At 44.5% G+C, this 23,744-nt stretch overlaps 1 protein-coding gene across 1 annotated transcript in view; it reads right to left on the bottom strand.

Moving 5' to 3' along the window:
• Positions 1-23,744, bottom strand: part of dysf (dysferlin, limb girdle muscular dystrophy 2B (autosomal recessive)) — a 71,813-nt gene that overhangs the window by 17,598 nt on the left and 30,471 nt on the right. The window contains exons 32-40 of the mRNA XM_048235731.1: positions 22,155-22,336; positions 21,694-21,837; positions 20,981-21,010; positions 19,912-19,947; positions 19,587-19,628; positions 17,676-17,777; positions 10,349-10,510; positions 9,477-9,642; positions 9,008-9,081 (exon numbers count right to left, since the gene is read on the bottom strand). Coding sequence (XP_048091688.1) covers positions 9,008-9,081; positions 9,477-9,642; positions 10,349-10,510; positions 17,676-17,777; positions 19,587-19,628; positions 19,912-19,947; positions 20,981-21,010; positions 21,694-21,837; positions 22,155-22,336 — 938 coding nt within the window. The remainder of the gene's footprint in view (positions 1-9,007; positions 9,082-9,476; positions 9,643-10,348; positions 10,511-17,675; positions 17,778-19,586; positions 19,629-19,911; positions 19,948-20,980; positions 21,011-21,693; positions 21,838-22,154; positions 22,337-23,744) is intronic.

Here is a 23,744-nt window from a genome sequence, read left to right as displayed (position 1 = left end):
CCCTCTTCTTTGTTCACCCTCCAAGTCCTTTTCTTCTCCTTCTCAGGGTCTTCATCCTCATCCTCTTCAGCCTCTCTCCTCTCTGTCTCTGGAGGTGGTGGGACCGGAGGGTGTCCCCTGGCTCTTGTAAAGTCTGCATCTCGAAAATTTAATAAAACTGATTAAAAGCATGTTCCTTTTTTTCGTCCCTCACCCTCTCTCGCTCGCTCTCCCTCCCTCCCCCCTCCTCTCCATTCTTGACGTCTGGCTTTTGTGGGGATATGCGCAGGGAATCTTTTAACAGCCCTATTTACTTTGGCTCTGTCCAGAGAGAAATTTGGGTTTTTGATCATCTGGTTTGAATATTTTCTAATAAAATAAATATCTTTGTTTGCAGAAAGAGAAACCTCCACGACTTGGCCTGCGCAGGCAGTCAGGAGTCCATTTGGAGTGCGCTATAAACATGCGTGTATCAAAGGCGCTGCTTAGCACTGACAGAGCGGGAGGCACAGGCCAAACACGCCGCGCTCTCCGAGCACCGCCGCCATGGAAACGGCATCACATGACACGACCCCTCAGAACTGGACCTTTCCAAAGAGTCTGGCCCGTCAGCCACACAGAGTGGAGGCCATTTACGTCTTTTTCTGTCTGTGTCATTATTATGAAGCTGCATTCAGACACTCACTCACACACACACACATGCACACACATAAAATTCAGATACACAGTGTATGGGCACACAGGCTCGCGGGCACACACATACACACACACACATTTCAATAGAAATTCCAATGACCTTTTCTAAAAAAAAAAAGATAAAATAAAAAAAAAAGCAGCACAATGTTTAACTCAATTATGCTTTGTGCGCCTTAATACAAAACAGCATATATCCCACCATTCCATCTGCCTGGTGAGGCCACACTCTGCAACCAATTTGAAGCGTAACAAAAGAGGGCTTTAAAGACTTGGAAACAAATAAGAAAGCAAATGAGCTTCACCGTTGGATGTGAAACCTCACCTAATTCATGTGTGTGTGGTGTGTGTGTGTGTGTGGGGGGGGCTGGAGCTGTCAGGTACAGTAGGTCAGAGAGAGAGCAGCGGGAGGAGGGAGGGGGGGGGGTGCTCGAATGCCCAGCTCCTGTGAGCTCAGAGTGCGGTATGGGGGGTGGTTGTGATTGTGTGTGTGTGTGTGATGTGTGTGTGTGTTTTTTCACCTTTGTAAGGGAACCTGAGCTCTAGCTGTGGGGTGTGTTGGGAGGGCTGCTTGAAAGGCCTCCCACTGGCTCGGGCAGACATTGCTGAGTGCACTCCAGAGAGCGTTTAGTGTAAACTCCGGTCCCTAAGTACCCCAATCCCTTTGGCTTACCACAGCCAGCCAGTGGAACAGACTCAGGAGCCATGCTCTCTCTCTCTCTCCCTCTGACTCTCTCTCCTCTCCCTCTGTCTCTCTCTCTCTCTCTCTTTCCCTCTCTCTCTCTCTCTCTCTCTCCCCCCCCTCTCTCTCTCTCTCTCTCTCTCGCTCATATATATATACACAGTGCATGCAGGCCCTGAAGCTAAAGCTCTTTCTTAACACGTCTCCTCTGTCTCTTCGTGTCTGTGAGGAATCGGATCTCTTATCAGCCCATCTAATGGGAATGCTCTAACGTGATTAGGCCTAGGACACACAGCCTCCGGGTCCTCGACGTTTGACCCCGGCTCGGGGACACGGCCAAAGAGTGGGTGGGTGTTAGTGTGCGTTACCCGCCCCAGCCTTTTCCATTAATTCATCTGACTTGTGGGCTTTTTTTTTTTTTGCTGTGCATCTGTGGGGGTTTGAAGCTCCTTGCGGTAGTTTTGAACGGATCCCGCAGACTGTGCGTCAGCCCTGGCCACCATAGCCACAACTGTAAGAACGATGTTTACCGTGACAGCAGGCAGGCCGACAGACAGACAGGCCAGCGAGCCATCCATGACTTCAGTGTGTGTGTGTGTGTGTGTGTGTGTGAAAGAGAGAGAGAGAGAGACCTAAATGGTGTCAGAGTAGCTTCAGTGTGTGTGTGTGTGTGTGTGTGTGTGTGTGTGTGTGTGTGCATTTGCGTGAGAGAGAAAAGAGAGCGAGAAGACCTAGATGGTGGTGTCACAGAGTAGCACACTCATGCATATATATAGTGTACACAGCATTCATTAGAATACAAGCACAGGCATTAGAAATCATTCTCACATTACAAAGAGTTTCTTTATAAAAAAAACTTGTACACATTAGAACAGTAATCATGTCATATATTGGTAAACATGTAGAAGAACAAGAAGAGGGATAGATGGATGGGTGAGAAGTGAATATGATCTGGTCCCCTTCATACGTACATGTAGACTGGACCGAGAGGAAGAGATGTTAATAATGGCAGAACTGGTTCCATCTGCTAGCTAGAAATCAGAAGCATGACTGTGGTTAAGAAGGTTAGCGTTGGAGAACTCCATAGCAACTGGGAGCAAACCATTGTTATGAATGTTTCATGGGCTTTGAAGTTGAAGAGTGTTTAAAGATGGCATATAGCTCATAAGAAAAAATGTAAATATACATTAAGTAAACACAGAATAAAAAAGACATTCGTTTGGAGCATGAAAATCAAACATGGCATACAGAAAAATGGTTTGCTTCCAGTACACTTTCAGTAAATAAACACCCCTTCTGTACGTGGCAGTTGCACTAATCAGACATAGCATTCACATTAGATATCATATTCTCAAAGGCTCTCGGGGAACGAGGGAATTCCTCCTGGAGCTGAAACGACAGCCAACAAGCAGTCTCCACCATAAGGCTTCTCAGAGATCCTTTTTGAGTCTCGATCTCCTCAGAGGGCAACTCTTTTCTGGAATATCAGGCCCTTTAGGTCACCAGACCAAAAGCCATGATGAATCATTCCTGGTCAGATACATGTAAGAAGTGGATTTCAACTCATGACCACTCAAAATAACAAGAGGTACAGTACTATGAAAGCGGTCAAGTATCTTAATGGTTTGGCCTTGATAGATAGATAGATAGATAGATAGATAGATAGATAGATAGATAGATAGATAGATAGTCAACGAGTCACCATGAGGTCAATTGTCAGCTTAGAGTTCAGTGTGTGTTTTGTTCCGCAGGGCTTTAAAGGGTTTGTCCCTAAACATCTTTAGCCACACTGCCCTGAAGCCTCAAAGAGACATGTGACGGTATTTAGCCCTTTCCTCTCCATGTTGATGCAGGATGGGAACACACTAATTGGTGACAGACAAAATACACACGCTGTCTGCATTGAACTAGTTTGCCTCCGAACACTAAATCAAATCATTGTTACTTTTGTGAGTCACACGGTGTAAAAGTGTCAAACCAGTGGTAAAATAAATGGGGCGAAAATTTACGGTACTTAAATAAAAAGCTTAAATAAACAACAAAACACATGACAAAAAATACAAATAAAAAAATAAAATCCCTTTCAAGAAATCCCTGGAGGAACGCATGTAATTCTTCAGCAATAACAAGACAATGAGCTGCAGCAATCCTGACGGGAGTCCATTGTACAGTTCAAGCTTTGCAATAATGAAACAATACTCTCATAAAGCATCTCAGTAATTGTCTCTAACCAACACTCTTCCATTTGACCGTATTTCACCTCAAAACACAGCATCGTAAAAGATTCACTGGAAGAGGAAGAGGGTGTGTGTGAGTGTGTGTGTGGGGGGGGGTGTGAGCCAGGGACACTGCTGATGTCCTCTCCACTCCAATTACTTTTGCTGGAGACATCTGAATGGGCTTGACATCATTCATCAAGGTCAGCCTCTTAGTGCTTTTGGCCTCTCTGGAGGGGGCATGTGATGTCAGGGTGGGTGGGGGTGGTTGGTAGGATGAGCTCATAGCGAGGGGTGCCACCCCAATGCCCCACTCAGCGCAGGCGTGGCCCCTTCTGGTTTCTAACAAACAGCGGCCAAAACACAGGCCGCCAGCCAACTCAGTCAGACAAAGGCGCCAGCCTCACCCGTTCATCTGCCTGGCAGAGGCGCTTGGAGCAAGTGGCACACCCACCCCAGCCAAGACAACGCATCCCTCGTCTGGCACATAGAGTTCAGGGACATGAAGCTCCGCAGACAAAAGGATTTATTCTAGCTCAATAGCACAGATCCCCAGGGTCTGACAGATGTCTGATTAAAAACCAGCCCTGTTAAATCAGACCACACTCCTTGATCTCATTTTCATTTGGGTTTAGGGGGAAAAGGTCATAAAGCCTTAAAAAACATGCACCATACGACAAAAACAAGCAAACAGTTGTATGCATAATGCAAAAATGGTTAAAGTTGACCTCTGTGATAGACAGACACAATCAAATTGAGGGGCTTAATCAATAAGATCAGGAACAGCTGTCTAAATAATGCACAAGACCCCTGATATCATGCCCTTTTATAGGCACCGACAGTATACATTAGCATAATGACACTGAATTCATCACCGACCACCAAGAGCTCGAAAAGTATACAGTGTTTAGAGAAGTTGAAAGTCTCAGACTCCAAAAAAGCTACATTGTGTTGGTGACACAGCACACCAACTCCAAACACAGTTTCTTCATCGCTCCGTTTGTTTGTTTGTGGAAACCATGTGTCCTTCTGCTCGTTCCAACGCGGCCTGCGTCCCAGCCGTTTTTACGCAGGACACCAGCGCTGAGGCCTCTTGCCGAGTGCCTCCTCGACCCCTGGAGGGGGAGAAGTTTCGGGTGGGGGTGGGGGCAGGGGGGGGGGGGGTTGAGGGGTGGATAGGGGTGGTTTGCAGGAGGGGAGGGTAGATGAGGTTCTTGTGGCGCCTGTGGTGAGTAGGAGGGGTCGAGCGAAGGGGATGCGCCGGGTAGGGGGGGGGGGGGGGGTGCGCAGTTGCCCGCAACGCCTCACCACATCAGAGGGAGGCCTGAACCCTTGCAGTGCCTCCACAGCTTAGTGCCAGGGCATTATATATACAACAACAGAGCAGCAAAAACACACAGGCACTCGCCAGAACAGCTAATTAAGACCAGGCCCCCTTGCTATGCTGTTGTCCACTCGAAACATGTGAATCTACAGTGCATTACAATATATTTCTGTACGTGTGCATGCGTGTGTGTGTGTGTGTGTGTGTGTGTGTGTGTGTGTGTGTGTGTGTGTGTGTGTGCGTGCGTGCGTGCGTGCGTGCGTGCCCTCCATCATCACAGCCCTCCATAACTCACCCTCGGGGGCCAGGCAGCGTAGGTAAGGCAAGAGGAGGATGAAAGGCAAATCAAACCTTTCGGCTGCACATCAGAGGGGCCACACTCCGGTAATATGCAGCGCGTTGGTGCTCCGTCTCCATCTGATCACGTCCTCGCTCCGTCTCCATCTGATCACGTCCTCCATCCCTCTCTCTCTCTCTCTCTTTCTGAGGGCGTTTAACCCACTCAAGACCGTGACTAATCCAGAAACCCACCAGAGCCGTGTTCGCTTTCTCCACTCGACACACACGCTGTTGTATTTGGCTTTATCGCAGCCCATTTGAGGTGACAAACATGTTCCTCCTTACGAGAGCATATTTTCCCCTCTGCTCTCAGGAATACAAACACATAGTTTTGGGTTCCCCCGGGAACAAAGTGGGGGTCTTTAGGGAGTTTATGTGGGTTCGATTTCACTTAATGTACCCAAGAGTTTAGTTTAGATCCCTCTGCCTCCTCTCTTGCTCCAAAACACAAAACACAAGGAATTTATAGATGTGGAAATAATTTTAGATTGTTTGAAGAATTCTCTCTCTCTCTCTCTCCCTGTGTGTGTGTCTGTGTGTGTGTGTGTGTGTGTGTGTGTGTGTGTGAGAGTGTGTTCTATCACCATCAAAGGCCAGTGCAGTCCCTCTCACACACACAGATGGCCATCATTCGTACAGACTCCAGTCTTGTGGGAGTGCTGTAGCCAGTGCTTCATACACAGAGGGAAAACTTGCCCATCAAAGGCTCTTTTTAGAGAGGCAACTGCAATGGATATGTACACAGAGACATATATGTTTATGTCACATCAGAATCTGAGGGCCACCAAGGCCTCCCTTTGATATAAAAATGCCAGATGACTTGTAAATGAAGCTATGAGGTGCTTTTGGTTCTAGAACATTCAGACGTATTTCTCTGCCGGTTCTAACCCGACATCTTCCATCATTCCAAAAGCTCGTTTCTTTTCCTTTTTCTGACTCCTAGTCATCTCCCTTTTCTTTTCCTTGTCTCTCCTCTAGCCAGGCCAAACAGTAGCTGACCGGGGCCCGATCACATTCTCCTCTCTGGCTTTCCTAGCGAGCATGGGTTTCCTGTGAGGGCAGGATCCCTCAGGAACACCAAGGCGGAGTGGGAGGGCCGCCCAGGCAAGGAATTCCTGTGTCTATTTGATCTCTCCATTGGAGGGGAGAGGAGACCCCTGAAATGGGAATCCCAGCCAAGGCAAGCCGAGTGCGAGAGGAGTAGCTCTCCGTGTGAACCTCAGCAAGGAACGCTGCCCGAGAAGAGAGCGAAATGGAGCCGAGGACACCGACGGAAGAAGGACGAGGCTACAACACCACACCACACCACACCGCACCGCAGCCACAACAAAACAACAGCATTAACACAGGAAAGCCGTACCTAAACACACAATAAGCATGACCACACAAAAACTAGTCTCATTTGTTCTATTCTCTTTCTCTCTCTCTCCCTCCCTCCCTCCTCTCTCTCTCCCTCTCTCTCTCCTCTCTCTCTCTCTCTCTCTCTCTCTCTCTGCGAGTGTCCACTGGACAAGGCCCTGGTCATGAGGCGCATTTTCACATGGATGTCTGCGGTTGTGGTCCCCCTTTATTTATGCAGGCTCGAATGATGCATTTGATGAGTCTGACAAGTGATGCCAGAGAACAAATGAGACAAAAATGTTTTCTCATCGCAAACACTGCACTTCTAAATAAAGCCCATTGTGTTGTGGTCGCGAGACATCTGAAATCAGGAGAAGGATTTGAGGGAGGGGGTATTTACTGCATATTTAACATGAGCGTTGGCTTGGTCTGCTTCTGCCCTGCTTTCTTAACGTCAGCCGAATTCTGTCAAACCGCAACTGGTGCAACCAGTGACAGCTCGAATACTATGCCAAAGCAAGACTAATGCAGACCGAATTGAGCATAGCCTCGACCAGGCGGTACAAAGTAAATGTCTTCAGTCATCATTGATCGAGTACCGCTAACCTCTCCGTGATCCTATTTACGGAGCACCTCTGGTCAATTAATGCCATGTAAATCTCATGTAGATTTGTGTTTCGCAGAATGAAGGGATGATGGCAGCAGGCTTGTGGGGGCTGTGCGTCATTCGCTCCTGAGGATGTAAGTTACACGCGGCTCTCCCAGATTGTACTAATGGAAAACATGGCACCGAGAGAGAGAGAGGAGGGGACTTCTTAAATGCGCTTCAACGAGAGCTGGGTGTGGGCCTTTGAAGAAAATAAAATAATTGTCCGAAAGGGCAAGAGCATCTTTCCACTTTGTGTGAAATGGGAGAATGTCCCGCTCCCCCAGCGGGCATTCAAAGTGGAAGGTCAACCGTGTAAATAAAACTCACCCATCCTGACTCTCAAATGCAGCCATGGAAACTACAGGGGATATACTGTGCCTTGTTTGTTTTTTCACTTTTAATTCTTAATTTCTTGCATCTTTTTTCTCAGCTCTGTGCGATTCAATAAAAGCTGAAAAGGTTACAGCCAGGACATGGAAGCAATTTTCTAATTTTCATAATCCTTCCCCTCTAATTTTTTATTGTTTTATATTTATTTCTAATGTATTTTTCGAAGTTGTAGTCATGACAAGGATTTGATGAGCTCTCGCAGGCGCCTCTTGAAGCATCTGGTTCGTCTTCAGACGACACAGTCAGAGCTGGTCACTGTCTCAGCCAGCTCAGGCCAACAATTAAGCCTCCAGCACCAAACAAAATTCCAGCACGTTCCCTGGATCAATCGCGTCGTCATGCGGCCCCGTTGAGCATTTAAACAGTTAGCTTACATCAGTGGTATTAACACACTGAGGCTGTGACCTTCGCTGATGAGGCGGCACCTCTCTCATCGCTCTCCAAGAGGGGGACCGGCTTTTGTGTTGCTCCATCTGAGGGAGTGGAGTGAGAGCTCCCTAGTGACAGGAGCTCGGCAGATGGACTGGCTGCGGCAGTACAGTTCGGCTGCAGTTCAAAGGGCCTCACTATCAATTATATTTCAGTTTCACGGGTATAGTCGCTCATTCACCAATGCCTTGTTGTTTTCCTTTGAGTACTCTAAGTTTGGTGATTGCGGTTTTAATCAATTTCTCAATTTGTTATTTGATATAGATGGATAGGATATCACATACACATTGCACATGCTTCCAGCCGATTAGCCACATAGCACACACCTCATAACTCTATACCGCATTAGCAAGTGTGTGTCTGGCAAATTACATTATCATTCCCCTAGAAACAAACACCCAAACAACAAAATCCATCCTCAACCACCACCGGCCTCATCCTCATGCAAGCGATAGTCTGGTATACGCACCAAACAGTGCCAGCTTGTTTCTGAGGGTTTGCCCAAGTGGTGTCTCCACACAGGGTCTCCCTTTAGCACTTATTATGGAAACACTTGCTCTCTGTCCCAGATCAGCGGTGTCGCCCTGTCATGGCACAATATCAGTGCCAGAGCTCAGGATTGGCCGGCCATCAGGAACACATTCCTTTTTATTGGCTGGGTGCGGTCACCGTGCCGACAGCGGGAATGAGCCATTGGTTCCGTTGTTAAAGACAAGGGGGAACTACCCCTGGAAGAGTGTGTGGCGAGTTGTGTTATGTGGTCTATAACGAGGGCAAGCGTCAAGGGCAAGCAAACACCCAAAACCATACCTCACACACTTCACCAGTCCAAGGAAAACCTGGAGAAACCTTCATAACATGACCTGGAGCCGCTGCGGAACAGCCAAGAGCCATGACTTCACAGAGACCATTCGTTAGCCAAAGGCTAGGCCTCGCGGGTAGAGAGATGATATCAGTGGTCTTACCTGTCCAGGTATGAGTGGCTCTTTGTCGTCAATGTCAATCAGGATGTCATCCCGGGGGGTTGGTGCCATCGCTCCTGTTGGTGAAAATAGACCCTTTCAACAAGGTAAACAAAAACAATGCTTGAACGTTCTATTTGGGCCTCAATCTACTTCCTCTGCATTAAGATAACATATGGAATGTTAAAAAGGAAGTCTTGTGGGGCCAACTATGATGCTGATAATGGAACTCTCTTGAAAGGAGACGTGTGATGAAGAGAATGGATGTGTACTGTATGTGTTTGTTGTGCTTTTCTCTCACACCATCTCTTCTCTCAATCCTTAGCCAGTCTCTGAACCTTTGCAAACCACCAAACCCAGGATATTCTTTGCTTTTAGCTTATTTGCTTATTCGTCTAGCTTCTTCTCATCCATCTTTAACCCCCACCATCGCTCCTTTCCCAGTTTTCCACCTCCTCCTCCTCTTCCTCACCTATGTCATCCTCTGTGGGGTCTCTCTCCAGGTCCTCTTCCTGGCAGCGGAACTCCTCCAGGTAGCGGATGGTGCACTGGCCCACCACCGGCTTCCTGCCAAACTGCCTGTTGTCGATCACTTTGATGACCAAAGGCGGCATGTACAGCTCCTCTTGTGGCAGCCGCTGGAAGGGAGACAACAAAGGGAGTGAGACAAAGAGGATCATGGGAGTTATGGGGGGATGAGGGTGTTGGAGTTCAGCAGAAAGGGTGGAAAAATCAAAGCAGCAGATACAGCATGAGGATAAAGACATTTTTATTCAAATAATTAGGCACTTTTCGTCAGTCATGACACTGGTGGAACAGCAGTCCTTGAAGCGTGGCTGCACTGATTTCAACGTTTCAGAAGTCATTAGATACGAGAGAAGGGCTCTGTGCACTAACAACATGGCTTTGGACCAAAGCAGACTAAAGGGCATGTCAACAGCCATCTCATATGGAGTATGATTCCACTGACAGTGCCTCTCGGAGTTTCCAACCCACCAGAATTCTTTCCACAAAATGGCTGAGATCTCTAGGAGTCAGTCAGCCCAGTTAGTGTAAACAAAACCAGACCTACTTTGAGCCCTTCACTGGGGGAGCAGTGGAGACTGACAGTGATCAGCCCCTCCAAAACCATTACACTCCAACGCTCCCAGCACAGTAGAACCTCACCTATGAACAGTCGGTCATGCAGTTACGCCTTTCACATTATCCAATACAAACAATGAAGTCATCCGCCTGGCCTTAGGCCACAGATAAAGTGACCTGATCTGGAGGGTATCTGACAAGCTGAAAATCATCCTTATGTGTTGCTCTCTTTCTCTTTCTCTCTCTCTCTCTCTCTCTCACCACATCGATGAAGAGCGTGTTGACATCGAAGTTGGGGTTCTTCTTGGTGTTGCGGATGACACAGGACTGCACCATGCGGCCACCGCACTCCACCTGCAGACTCGGGGAGGTCACGCTGGCCATCTGAAAACTCTTCAGGTTACGCAATCCCCATGCCAAGATCTATGGGGTCAAAGGTCAATGGGGGGGAAAAAAATCTCAACGCGTTGAATGAGATGTTACCATATTAACATCTGGGAAGAAAAAGCCTTGACGGCTTTACAATGTTCAGAAGACTTTTCTTACAAAAGCATGAAATATTATTAAAGAACCACTCTGGTAAAAATCTACTTTTTAACATGTCTAATTTGATGTTTTAATGTGTTACAAAACATATCATGACCAAAATAATCAGTTAACACCATGGCTAAGTATTTCTGGTTTAGATGGGCAGTGCACTGGCTAGCCAATCACTGTTGATAGCGTGTCAGAGTTAGCTATCTTACATTAGCATAACATTGTTAACCATTTGGTAACTATAGGCCCTTTCACACTGGCAAAATCGCCGCGATTTTATGTACCAGAATACCAGAATAGACCCGGGCGGAACGGGCGGGACAAAGTGTCTCCCAAATTTACTACATAGACCGTTTTTCGAACCAGTGTGAATGGGTCAAGGACAAAATCTGCATTTCAATGCTATGTCCAACTCAGGAGATTGAAATCTAACTGATCAAAAGCAGCTGTCTGCCCATTATGTAATCTATCCTCTCCAGATTCAATGCCTGCTAGAGTTGCTTATCAATAGGCCATATTTTAAAATCCATTGAACTCATTTTCTGCCCTATTTGGCCTTATCTAGTTAAAAATTTATTTTGTATTTGGCCTGTTATAAAATCATGCAGACTTATTGAACAATTGAGACACATTAGGAACCGCAAAGTTTGAGACATAAAGACATTGCTGCAAATTTAAAACCGGATTACTCTGGAATGGCTAACTGTGCAGGGGGATGCTTTGCACCTTTATGTCCACTGACATCGTTTAAAGGCTGAGAAAAAGCTCTTTCGATATACATGTGATGTCTGTGATGAATAGGCTTGAAGGCATCAAGTATCATATGTTTTATCTTTTTTGGTGAGATCACACATGTTGAAACATTTTAAACATTTTTAGATTCCTACTGTCAACATAGCTTTTAAAATGTAAACAATCTAGATGAAATCTAGACAGATTTAAACACATTAATGAACTAACAACAGTATTTTTGATAACAATAATTCATAAAAATATCCATCTGATGGATTCCACTGACCATTTCCCTTTGCTTTTGCCGCTCCTTCGCTTTTCTCTATCCCTTTCTCCTCATCTTTTGACCTCTCTTGTCTAGATCTAATTTCTTTCTTCTTCCCTGCTAAAACATATTTTTCCCATCTCTTGCGTTCACTCTTGAGGTATCTTTCCCTTCGTTCTGGATCAGCATTTCTTCTTGCCCTACAGTATACTCTCTTTGTAGCCTAGAAATCTAGACGCACCCTAGCAGCAGCAAATTACATTTGCTGCTAGGGCTAGTCTAGCAACTCTCCGTTGGCTTGTGAGCTGGAAAAATGAAACTTCTATCAGGCCAATCAAATCGTACATAGAGACATTAGGTGGACTTAACAACGGTTTGGCTTGAATTCCCTGCTACTTGAAAACAAAGAAGATGGATGTTGCTGTTGGCGAACAGCGTGACACGAGTTAAGCTTTTTTTAAGTTGGCAAAAGTTTGAACTAGCCAACTAGCTCCGCTGGTGGGAAAACGCATGGGACTCATAGGCTGTCCTATTGCGTGCAGAGGAAATTTAAAAGACAACCGATTATCCCGCCCCTCGGACTGAGCACTGCGAACGGTGAGTGCCCAGACCCTACATTTTAATGCGGGTCAGGCTCGTCAGGCTACTCTTTTGCCTTTCTGCTGCAGTGTTGCCATTGTTGAATCTGAGGGCCTGTCCACACGGAGACGCTTTTTAGGTTAAACGCGAGGTTTTGCCGTCTTTGCGGCGTCCCAAACGAAATCCAGTAAACGCACTGCCGAACCGCACTTTTTCTGAAACCTGGTCCCAGAGTGGAAAAATCTGAAACCGTAGCCCGTTTGAATTCGTTTGGACAACTTTACGTGATCGATGATGTCATCGCTACACCTCAGCTGCCCTGGACTTGCACTTATAGTATTGCCTAACAATACTAGTTGTCATACATGACATTACCTCGTCAGTGACGCGAGAAGTTATTAGGAAAGTCGCGTGTAAGTTTAGGCTACATTAATTTGTCGTGCGTAGTGCCAGTGTCATTCATTCATTTTACATGTCTTACAACATATACATGCATTCACAGTCAAGTGAAATCAGATATAAGCATACAAAAGGCGCTTAGAACTCACGTTAAGCCGATGGTAGCACACTGAATCACATCGCGATTTGATGCAGGCAAAAGTATTGACTGTTACTAAAATAGCAATATTATGAATGTGGCAAACAGAATAGCCTAGAACTTGGGTAAGCCTTGCGTTTAGTAGCCTAATTGTGATACCCAAAACTAATGTGAATCACGGACTATCCTACAACCAAAGAAAGTAAAGGTGATTAGTAGGCCTACCTGAGCAAATAAAGGATGGGACTGCACCCTTCAGAAAATAAAGTTTATTAGTTTTACAGACAGTTCAGTCCACACAAACAATTCTGGTTTCCTTGCACTATCGGCCATTCTGGCTCTGTTTGTAAAGCATGTTTTGGTCAATTTCTGTAAAGAAACAGTGCCACCTTAGGCCTAAATGCATGTTGATAGATGGATCCGTTTGGACGAAATATTCTTGATACGGTTCCAGGGAAGACGGAGGAAAAAAGATTGGTTTGGTAATGCGGTGGACTAGGCCTGAAATTGTAGGCCAAGGTCAAGTCAATGACCTGCTTAAAGACTAATTACTGTATCCTTTTTAATCACTATGTAAAAATGAACATGAACTTGCAGATACTACTCCAAAAATATGTCAATGGGCACAGGAGAGAAAACAAGATCATGGTCACTTTTTTTAACTCATTCATTCGAAAATTCCTTGTACTTTTAGTTGATACTGTAAAGCAGTAAACAACAAACATTCACATCTACAAGAAAATATGATTGGTATTAAGCAATATACATTAAATATTGCTAAGTTTTAATAGCTACTCAACCCTGTAACAGCCATTAAACCCCGTAACATTGAAAAATGTGATGGGGTTGGAATGTGATAAGGTGGAAGATTTTGTGCTAATCTGTTGCTAATTCGATGCTAGCAGTTACCAGTGTTGGCCTTATTCAATTGAAACATTGCTATACTTCATAGATATAAAAGCAATTTTGGTAAAATCTTCTTAACTATGAATTCCCCTCCAACAGAGTTGAATACCTGAGATTGACGGCCCATATGTGCTTAAAAACATGAAATATTTATAAAAAGAGAGAGCAGCTTAGCAGTTGTCACACCAGGCTTCTCTGAAGACTTTTATGATGTCACTTACTCATAAATTATGTGCAAAGGATCAAACCATTATCTTATTGTGAGGGGGGGAATTGTTGCGTTATGGGGTTGAAAGAAATACAAGGACAGGGGTAAAAGCCTAAATTTCTCTGAAAATAAAATGCCTTTTCCTGAGAAAATGCCCTATGCATGAAAAAGAAGGCATATTCAATTTATTTAAAACAAAAAAACATTATTATTTAACACTGTGTACTCAAAATGAGTCACGCTATTTGCATGATGGTCAATGGGGACAGGTGGAATTCTTAATACTCTTAAGAAAAGCAAACATATAAGTATTGAAATTCATCTCTGTTTAAGTGAAATGTTGTAATTTAAGTGTAGTTTGATCAATGTTCTGAAAGGTTATAACAGTAGTACATCTTGGGACACTAACACTACTGAAATGGCACGAATCTGTAGAATGACCCAAGACAGTACACAAGTTATTTTTATTGTTGTAATATTGAATGATTTCATGAATAAATTGTAATGCGACAGTACATTGCCAAGGCAAGGGGCAACTCTTCTCTTCAATTTCCCTTCCCATTACGTTTGTTGTCTGAAGACATCTATCGCAAGAATTTAACATTCTAACAGCAACAGCAAAGCAAATGCAAGCTAACCAAAGTGCAGTCGGTTCTCCATACGGTTTTTGAAATCACACACCTGCTGTATCTAAAGGCCCAATCATTATAAGGCCTCGACTATCCTCTACCTACCCTGTTGCACGTCACAATTTAATTTACTATAGCTGATCCTGCTTCCTGGCTCCCAAAAAAATGCCACATCATGTGAACAGATCAGCAGGCGGCAAATTTTCACCTGAATTTCAGACACAAAAGGCGGCAAAAGAGCGTCCCCTTTCCTGCAAAATTTAGCGTGATCTCTGCAGTGAAAGGCCTATTGTCGCCTGCTTGACACTGAGGTGTCAAGCAGGCGGAGTTGTTTGGCAGAGGTGGAAAAAAAAAGTCTGAAAATATTGTACTCAAGTAAAAGTACCAATACCTTGATGAAATATTACTCAAGTACAAGTTAAAATACCGATCTGAAAATGTACCCAAGTAAAAAGTAAAAGTAGTTCATTTAAAATGTACTTTAAGTAACTTAGTTACTTTTTTTAATGAGGAGATACAGCACTCAAAAATCCTCCATAGTAATGCATCGGGTTAGTTTGTAACGCCAATATGGCAGTTGTCTACACATCATATGTCTACACATATCACAACCCTTCCGTGGCAAAATGTCGACATGTGAATACATTGAGCCAATCATGTGGTGTTGTTGTAAAACAGTACATTGAGCCAATCATGTGGTGTGCTGTGAAGACATCGTGCCAATCATCTGTTGTGATCTCGCTGCTGGAGCAAGATTGGTGTCGTGGAAGCCTTACGCACACGCATTTCTGCTGAAATAGATGCAACGATAAGTGCCCAAAAAAGTGGAGGTAATATGGCTGCCGAAAAGGACGTTGAGAAATGGAAATCTGAAATGGAAATCTATGTGAAAAATCACCAGAGTTCTCCTTTAAGTTTGAGCAGTAGTTGATTTTCAAAGTTAGTTGCACTCATCCTTGGGTCGCTTTGCAGTGAACAGTAATCCAGCACAACTGAAAAACCCCTCACAGGCAGGCCAATATTGAGTTGCAGAGTTTTTTTTATATTTGGAAATGAGCAGAAGGTTCAGCAGATTAAAGAGCGTCGTACTGGGGAGAAAGTGGGAAGTATAGGGCCCCAATGGAGGAGAGGGGCCCGTGAAAAGTGGAATACAGGGGGCACAACATTTTTCACCAGGCATTAGTAATAACTCAGGTAATCCACACATAAAAAATCCAAACAACTCCATAAGTAGAGTCATGTAATGAAGTGGAATAACACAGGGGAAAAGTATTAAACACGCTAAGAAAAAGCACTAAGGCAAGGAAAGGGAAGGAACGAGCTGGAATCTGTATAGAGAGTAGTTATCCTTTCTATCTGTGCAAATTAATATAAGCTTGGTTAGTAGCGTACATATTGATGGGCTATAAAAAGTTTTTCATTACCAAGGTGTCACACAAGAAACATTTCATGATGGATAAAAGCAAAAGCTCTCCCAAGACCTTTGCAACCTTATTGTTGCAAAACATATCAATGAAACTGGTTACAGATGCATTTCAAAACATCCGAATCTTCCAGGAAGCAGCATGGGAGCCATTATCAGCAAGTGGAAGAAACATCACTGCATCATCAACCGCCATGCACAGGTTCTCCTCAGAATATTTCTGACCAGGGAGTCAGAAGGATAGTCAATTCCAAGAGCCAAGGACCACTGGAAAAGCTCCAGAAAGACTTGAAGGCAGCCAATTCAATTAAATAGTTCTGGAAGTAACTAAAGATCAAGATTCACAAGAGGGACCCCTGGAATCTGTTTAGAACAATGGGCCAAAATCAGACCTGATACTGCGACCAATAAGTTTTGTCATACAGGAAATGTCTTGAAGCTGTCTTTACAAACAAAGGCTTTTCCACAAAGTATTGAAGAAATTTCAGTAGGCACGTTCAATACTTTTTTCCTGTGTCATTCCACTTTAATCCACAAAACTCTTATGTTTGGATTTTTTATATGTGTGTTAATATAATGTGTGGTGAAATTTTCGAATAGACTCGCTGGAAGTTTAGGCTAATTACTGAAAAAAAATAAGCGTTCAATACTTATTTCCACCATATATTTATTTTACCTGAATATTTTAACTTCCAAATTAAATGTCAAAATGAATGTCAGACGAAATTTAAAGTCTGACTGGATTTTGTATACAAAACATAGTGAAAACTGTGTAAGGTCACCCTCACTCTCCCTTGCTAAAGAGCTAAATGGTTTAGTCTGCCTGCACGATTCATAAGGTAGTCTATCTTTTGTTTATTTAGTATGAGCATCGCTAGTAGTGGACCGCTATGTTTTGCTGCTGGTGCAATGTCTTTCTCCAAGAAAGCCAAGTCAGGTTACTAAAAACAAAGGCCAAAACAGGAAAAAGAGAGACATCAAAATGAGGGGAAACAACTGCTAATAAACTTCTTTCCAAAGAAAGGTGAGCACAAACGTCAAAACACGAAATCCCATGGTGTTTGCTTAAATATCTCCGCAAATCATTAGTGCTAAAACGAACTGAGACAACCGATTGGAATAGCGGAAAATACACTTTCATAGGTTAGGCTAATCTGATTCATTTAAGTGATCCATTCTCCATCACTTTCAGAAAGACTGCATGGCGCCAGCTTGATTCATGTCCTGTTGTAGGCTACATGCTGATCATTATCACTAGGCTAGTGGTTTAGGGCGCGATTTTTTCTCTCCCTTCCGTTTTCGTTTCTTTTTTTTTTTTTTTACTCAAGTAACGGATGGGATTTTTGATGTAGCGAAAACACAATACTTCACTCAAAATGTAATCAAGTAAAATTTAAAATACCGATTTTATAAACTACTTAAAAAATACAAAATACACAGAAAAACTACTCAATACAGTAACGTGAGTAAATGTATTTCGTTACTTTCCACCTCTGTTGTTTGGGGCGGGAGCAGTTAGCTCCCCACATCGGAGATCAGGCAGAGTGGGTCGAGATCCACATAAGGCCATGAAGGGATTTTTGTTAATGAAAAAGAATTTGAACATTTATCTTTCAGGAACTATGACGGGGGTTAATCAGGGGCTGTAATGCATCTACAGTTCTGTCTAGTCTTATTATACAGATATTTATAAATAAATATATAAATGCAGTATTGTAAAAGCACTACCTTGAGGCATTGTCTGTATACACAAACTCAGCTGGATTGTTACCTCTATTGCAGTGCGCTGGAGAACCGGCCGGATGCCCTGTGGAACCATGAACACATTGGGCTCTCTCTGAGGGGGTGGGTAGGGCAGGTCGGACTCCTCTGGCTAGACATGGAGGAGACATAAAAATGAGACAAAAATTCTATAACGGAACGTCATCGATGTATGACAAACAGCTTAGATGCATAAGTTAGCTCTTCAACACATGCTACACACAAAAGCAGAGCATTCATGTTAGCTTAAAGTGGCCCCCTCTATGACTGTTAATCATGGCTAATGTCTTTTGCATCTCTGCGAATATTTATTACACTGGAATATGTGGCTCGTTCATGGTTGTAAAACTTGAAACGAGATGATTTCCATTAGTAAAGATAATGACTAATTTTCCCAGAGGAATATTAGTCTAAAACTCATAATTTAGGAGGAAATATGGCTTGATTATAAACGATGACTCTTGACATACGGTGACGCAGTGGGCCTACTGTGATAGGGATCAATGGATGTGTGTGTACGTAACGTCTGACATTAATTAGTGAGAGACACAAACTCTGAGGTGTGTCTTCGAAAAAACGCATGCAGTTAAACAAGACTTTTTGTTCAATGTATTCATTAGCACAAGTCAAAACACAGGCACCATTGCTGCCTTTGAGATACAGCAGATTCAACATGGACGATTTAGTCGCAAACACCATGTCACCACGCACCACGTCTCAAAATTAGCAAGTTAATGACCTGGTAAGACACCATATCAAGGCAAGAAGAAAAACTTGTCATTTCAGGAGTCCATGCAATTAAGTATGTAGCAGTATAATGCTGTGGCCTATGTCATGTTAATATGAGATGGAGTAAAGCCAGTAGAGGGTAGTGAGAGGAAAAACAGGAGGAACATGTACACAGCCTGATTGCAAGATGATGACCACAGCACTCTCCAACAAAGCCTTCTTTTACAAAAGTACAGCGCATTACATAAAAACATACTTGTATGAGTGTGTTATGCACATGTACGCGTGTGTGTGTGTGTGTGTGTGTGTGTGTGTGTGTGTGTGTACAGTATGTGGATGCACGGTCTTGCCATGATCTGTTTCTAATGTATTTATTCCATTAATTAACTACGGGTTTGTTTCTGTACGCCTTTTTTTTTTTTTTTTTTTTTTTTTGCAAAGTGGATCCTCACAAATGGGAAACAGGGCAGACTACGGTCTTGGCTCACACAGCGTCAGAGTTTTCCGGGACACCTCCTCCGTAAGCCCTTCGCCCCGAACATTTTCCTAGCATCGTGTTTGAGTTCATTAAAAAGGGATGAAAGTCGTTAGGGATTCAGTCCCACTATCTGCAGTCTCTAAAGCTGCACCATTTATTGTGCTTTAGCGAGGCAGGTTAGTCTTACTCAACCTTACAAACTTACTCAAGCTCCTGGATGCTTTTGTTCAGGGAAGCTCTTCTCTAAGAGGTCTAGGTCTATTGTGTTTTACTCTAACCCTTGAGTTGAATGTATACATATTTATTATTATTATGCATTTGTTTTAAAAAAATTCTGTCATACTGTAACTCATCCAAAGTGTAAGACATGCTGCTGTACACTGTCAGAAGATGTACGCAGCATTCACACAGTATTGGAAGATGTTGATTCAGATAAACATGGCCACCTTGCTGCTATGTGCACAGTCTTATGTTTCACTACGATCACTGGGAGGATGGCTAACCAGCTCCAGCTGCTATGTGAGCCATTGCTCTCTGCAACATTTTAGGTTTCAATTGCTTTGGTGGTGTCCAGATGTATTGCTGGATTACCTATCAGTCAGTGTCAACGTTTCATAGGTTGTGCATGGGTCTGTGTGTGTGCTTGTGTGGGCTTGTGTGGGTGTGAGAGTGTGGCTCAAGTGCAAATGGCACGGTTAGGCTTTAGGCTTGTACCCATTGCTGCTGGTTTTCAGAGAGGAATCCTGGGAGAATAAGCTAGGAGAGGCCAGAATCAAAATGGGAAAGGAGTGGGAGAAAAAGAGAGTGGAGAGAGAGAGAGAGAGAGAGAGAGAGAGAGAGAGAGAGAGAGTACAGGGAATGGGAAAAAACAGGGACAGAGCCTGTTACATATCAATAAATCACCACAATCTGACAATCTTGCCTGAACTTAAACTTCCGAGCAAAAAATGGAAAATATAATCACAATACATGATAATGGTCGAGAGCCCACACACTGAATGTACATCAGAAAGTAAAACAGTAAGATATGCAAACTCACCTCGTCCATGATATGGGCAGGAGGCATTATGTCACCCTATTGGAGAAGCACAAAAGACATTAACTCTGTTTCATATGAGGCTTTGGTGTGAGTTACAAGAGAGACAATCAGAGAAAGAGAGTGAGCTGAACTGACAGAAGTGGTGTGTGTATGTGTGTCTGAAAGAGAGAGAGTGTGTGTGTGTGTGTGTGTGTGTGTGTGTGTGTGTGTTACGGCCTCCCTACATGTGTGTGTGTGTTTGTGTGTGTGTGTGTGTGTGTGTGTGTGTGTGTGTGTGTGTGTGTGTGTGTGAGTGTGTCATACGGCCTCCCTACATGTGTGTGTGTGTGTGTGTGTGCATCACACAGCCTCCCTACATGTGTGTGTGTGTGAGTTTTGCGTGGGTGGCCTGGCCAGCCTGTACGCATGCACTGTAATTGGATTTCCCCGTGATTATTCTGCTTTAACCCAAGCCAGCTGGGCAGGTCTGGGCAGGGCGGGGTCGCTGGCATCCCCAATCAGCCAGCAAGTCAGCCGGGGGTCGGCCCGTGGGGCGCACAACACGACGCGCAGGGCCAGTCTCGCCAACTGACCCCAGCACAGCGGCTCTGCTCACTCCCCACTAGCTCTCAGCAGCAGGGCCTGATCGGGGTACACTGGCGGTATTTAAACTACTCTTTTCGGGAGTTCAATTCAAACCAATTACAGGGTCATGCTAGACTGGGAGAAGAGTATAGGTCTGTGTATGGAGAGGAGGAAAAAATGGTTAGGTAAAGGTGTGTGTGCTTTTGTGTCTGTTGATGAGTAGGTGTGTGTGTGTGTGTGTGTGTGTGTGTGTGTGTGTGTGTGTGTGTGTGTGTGTGTGTGTGTGTGCAAGAGAAAAAAGAAAGAAAGAGAGAGTGAGAGAAAGAGAAAGAAAGAAAAAGAGAATGAGAGAAAGAAAGAAAAAAAAAAAAGCGATAGAGAGAAAGAAAGAAAGAGTGAAGGAAAGAAAGAAAGAAAGAACAGAGGGAGGAAGGAAGAATAACAAAATAAAAAAGAAAGAAAGAATGTGGAAAGAAGGTACACCTAAACAAAAATCAAGACTAACCTCCTGACCAGGGATGTGATGAATTGAGGCCTATGAAAAGAGAGGAAGAAAGAGCATGAGACCACAATGTTAATGAGTCTCAAATGAAGGCGATGACTTCATAGGATGTTATTAAATTAGGCAGTGACTGCTGGGAACGCTGCCTCTTTCACATATGAACACACCATCATCAGAGGGAGGCCCAAAAACCCCAGAGGAGCAAGACACCCTTCACACACACACTCACACACACACACACACACACACACACACACACACACACACACACACACACAAATGCGCACTCACTCACACAGTCACATACATACACACACATACACACACACACACACTCACATACACTCACACATGCACGCACATGTGCACGCACACACACGCACACACACACACACACACACATTTTCAAATCCCACAACTTATAAACATCACAACCGCATTACACATGCCTCCCCATCCCTAAAGGCAGCTAAATGGCATAGTTCCCACACTGATTAATAAGCAGAGGACGAGCACCAGCAGAGTGGCGGCTTGTGCCAATGTCACAGGTGAATGAGCTCCTCCTAAACACAACACGACGTCAGCATGGGTGGCATCTAAACATCCTTTTCTAATACAAAACTCAAAAGAGCCCAAATGTGACCAGTGTTTATCACTCGGATGGGAACATGTAGATGGTAGCCGCTGACAGTGGACGTGATGGAGATGACTCAGACCTTCTCCCTGCGGATGAGCTCGAAGGCAGCGAGCAGCTCTCCAGCCGGCTTTCCGCTCCTCTGGACGGGGAACCAGGCCAGACAAGGAGGAGAGGCCACCATGGAGGGCTGGCACACGCAGCGGCCCATAAACTCATCTGCCCCCTATGGGGGCAATCACAGACAAGGGAGGGGAAGGGGTGGGTTATGCGTTATGACTGTGCACAGAGAAGTTTCACAAGGAAGGAACTAAAAATGGCAGTCAACTTTGAGTCATAACAAACAAACACCCACAGAGATGAAAGATGGTGGGGGGAGAAAGGCCACACTTTGTATAATTTTATTGAAATACAAATTAATTTATTCCAAGTTCAAAGTGTGGCCTTTTCTCACTTTTTTACTTAGTTACAAGTTCGGTCCAGCACTCTAAGACACTGAAAAGAGACTGAGGGAAGCCTATTCCACACACAGTGGTCACTCACATAGGTGTCCTGGTCATACAGCTCGACCACAATGTTGGGGGGGTTCTTGTCAGTGATGTCACAGTCTCCAAAGATCTCCACCTCGTAGAAGATGAGCGTCTGGTCCCAGGTAGGATTGAGTGTGTTCTTCACCGTTACGGTCTTTTGGCTTTGATGCAAGAAGGACACAATCGCATAGGGATCTGTAACGGTGAGCGAGAAAGCAACTGCAATGAAGGAACCCGGGGAGAGGCCAAAGAGAGAACACACCGTTGAACTGTAGGTGAACTCTCGCTCGAATCTAAACCACATATGGTATTGTGATGAATACAGGCCGCTTCTCTCTCTCTCTCTTTCTCCCTCTCTCTCTCTCTCTCCCTCTCTCTTTCTCTTCCCTCCATCTCTCTCTCTCCCTCTCCCTTTCTCTCTTCCCTCCCTCTCTTTCTCATTTCTCCCTCTCTCTCTCTCTCTCTCTCTCTCTCTCTCTCTCCCTCTCTCTCTCTCTCTGTAAAGTGCATTTAAGGTCTGTTGAGGTTTACAGCTGAAGCAGACCAGTTTTGCTAAGTTGCTGTGAGTTCCTCTTCAGAGTGGCGCTTCAAATGCATCACTAAACACAATAAACAGTGGTGTTTGTGTTTTTATTTGACTATGTAATGAGCGTGACCATGCCAAGTGGACCAATTAGTCAGTGAGAAGGAGCAGGGGTACACTGGCTTATGGCAGAGGAAGAGAGAAACAGAGAACTGGTGAAGTCTGTGTCAGTTTGTGATGTATGCTTGTCAACATATTTATGCGCGCCTGCAAGTGAGTTCCATATGCTTGTGTGTGTGTGTGTGTGTGTGTGTGTGTGTGTGTGTGTGTGTGTGTGTGTGTGTGTGTGTGTGTGTGTGTGTACGTGTGTGTGTGTGTGTGTCTGTGTATGTGTGTGTGTGTGTGTCTGTGTGTGTGTGTGTGTGTGTGTTTGTGTTTGCCTTCATCCCGAGGGATAACAACAGGGGGAAAAGTTTTGCTTATGTGTTCCGAGGGGGGAAAGAGAAGCAGGGATGAAATGACATCAACAATGCAGGAATGCCTGAGACGAAGGGGGACAGTCTGCAGCGTTTATTATTCCAGTTTACGTAAAGGAGCCTCCACGGGATCCTTTCATTCAGGAAATGAAAAAAAAAAAACCTCTAAACTTTCTCCCTTTTTCTTCAACAAAACAGAACTGATTTTTTCCCAGCACTGATTAACCTTGCCCTAGCACACACAGACACATATGTACATACACACACACACACACACACACAGACACACACACACACACACACACACACACACACATACACACACACATTCTCTCTCTCTCTCCCCTTCTTCCCACAAAACGCATTAGCCCAAATAAACAGAGAGATAAACAAGCCGGGAGAGAGTGCGCTGTTACCCTGGAGTCAGTGGGAATTAAACATGGCCCGGGCCTGAGCGGGTTGCACACGATAAATAAACACACCGCTCCGTGGGGATTCTGGGATTGGATGCTGCCAGTGCCACTGCTACCGCGGGCCACGCACTCCGCCCCAAAGCACACACCGAAAAAAATGCACAAAGGGCCAAGGAGCAGGCAAGAGGGAC

Source organism: Alosa alosa, chromosome 24 (genome assembly GCF_017589495.1).
Source record: "Alosa alosa isolate M-15738 ecotype Scorff River chromosome 24, AALO_Geno_1.1, whole genome shotgun sequence".
NCBI classification, from domain to species: domain Eukaryota; kingdom Metazoa; phylum Chordata; class Actinopteri; order Clupeiformes; family Clupeidae; genus Alosa; species Alosa alosa.
This window is presented reverse-complemented; position numbering and strand designations above follow the sequence as displayed.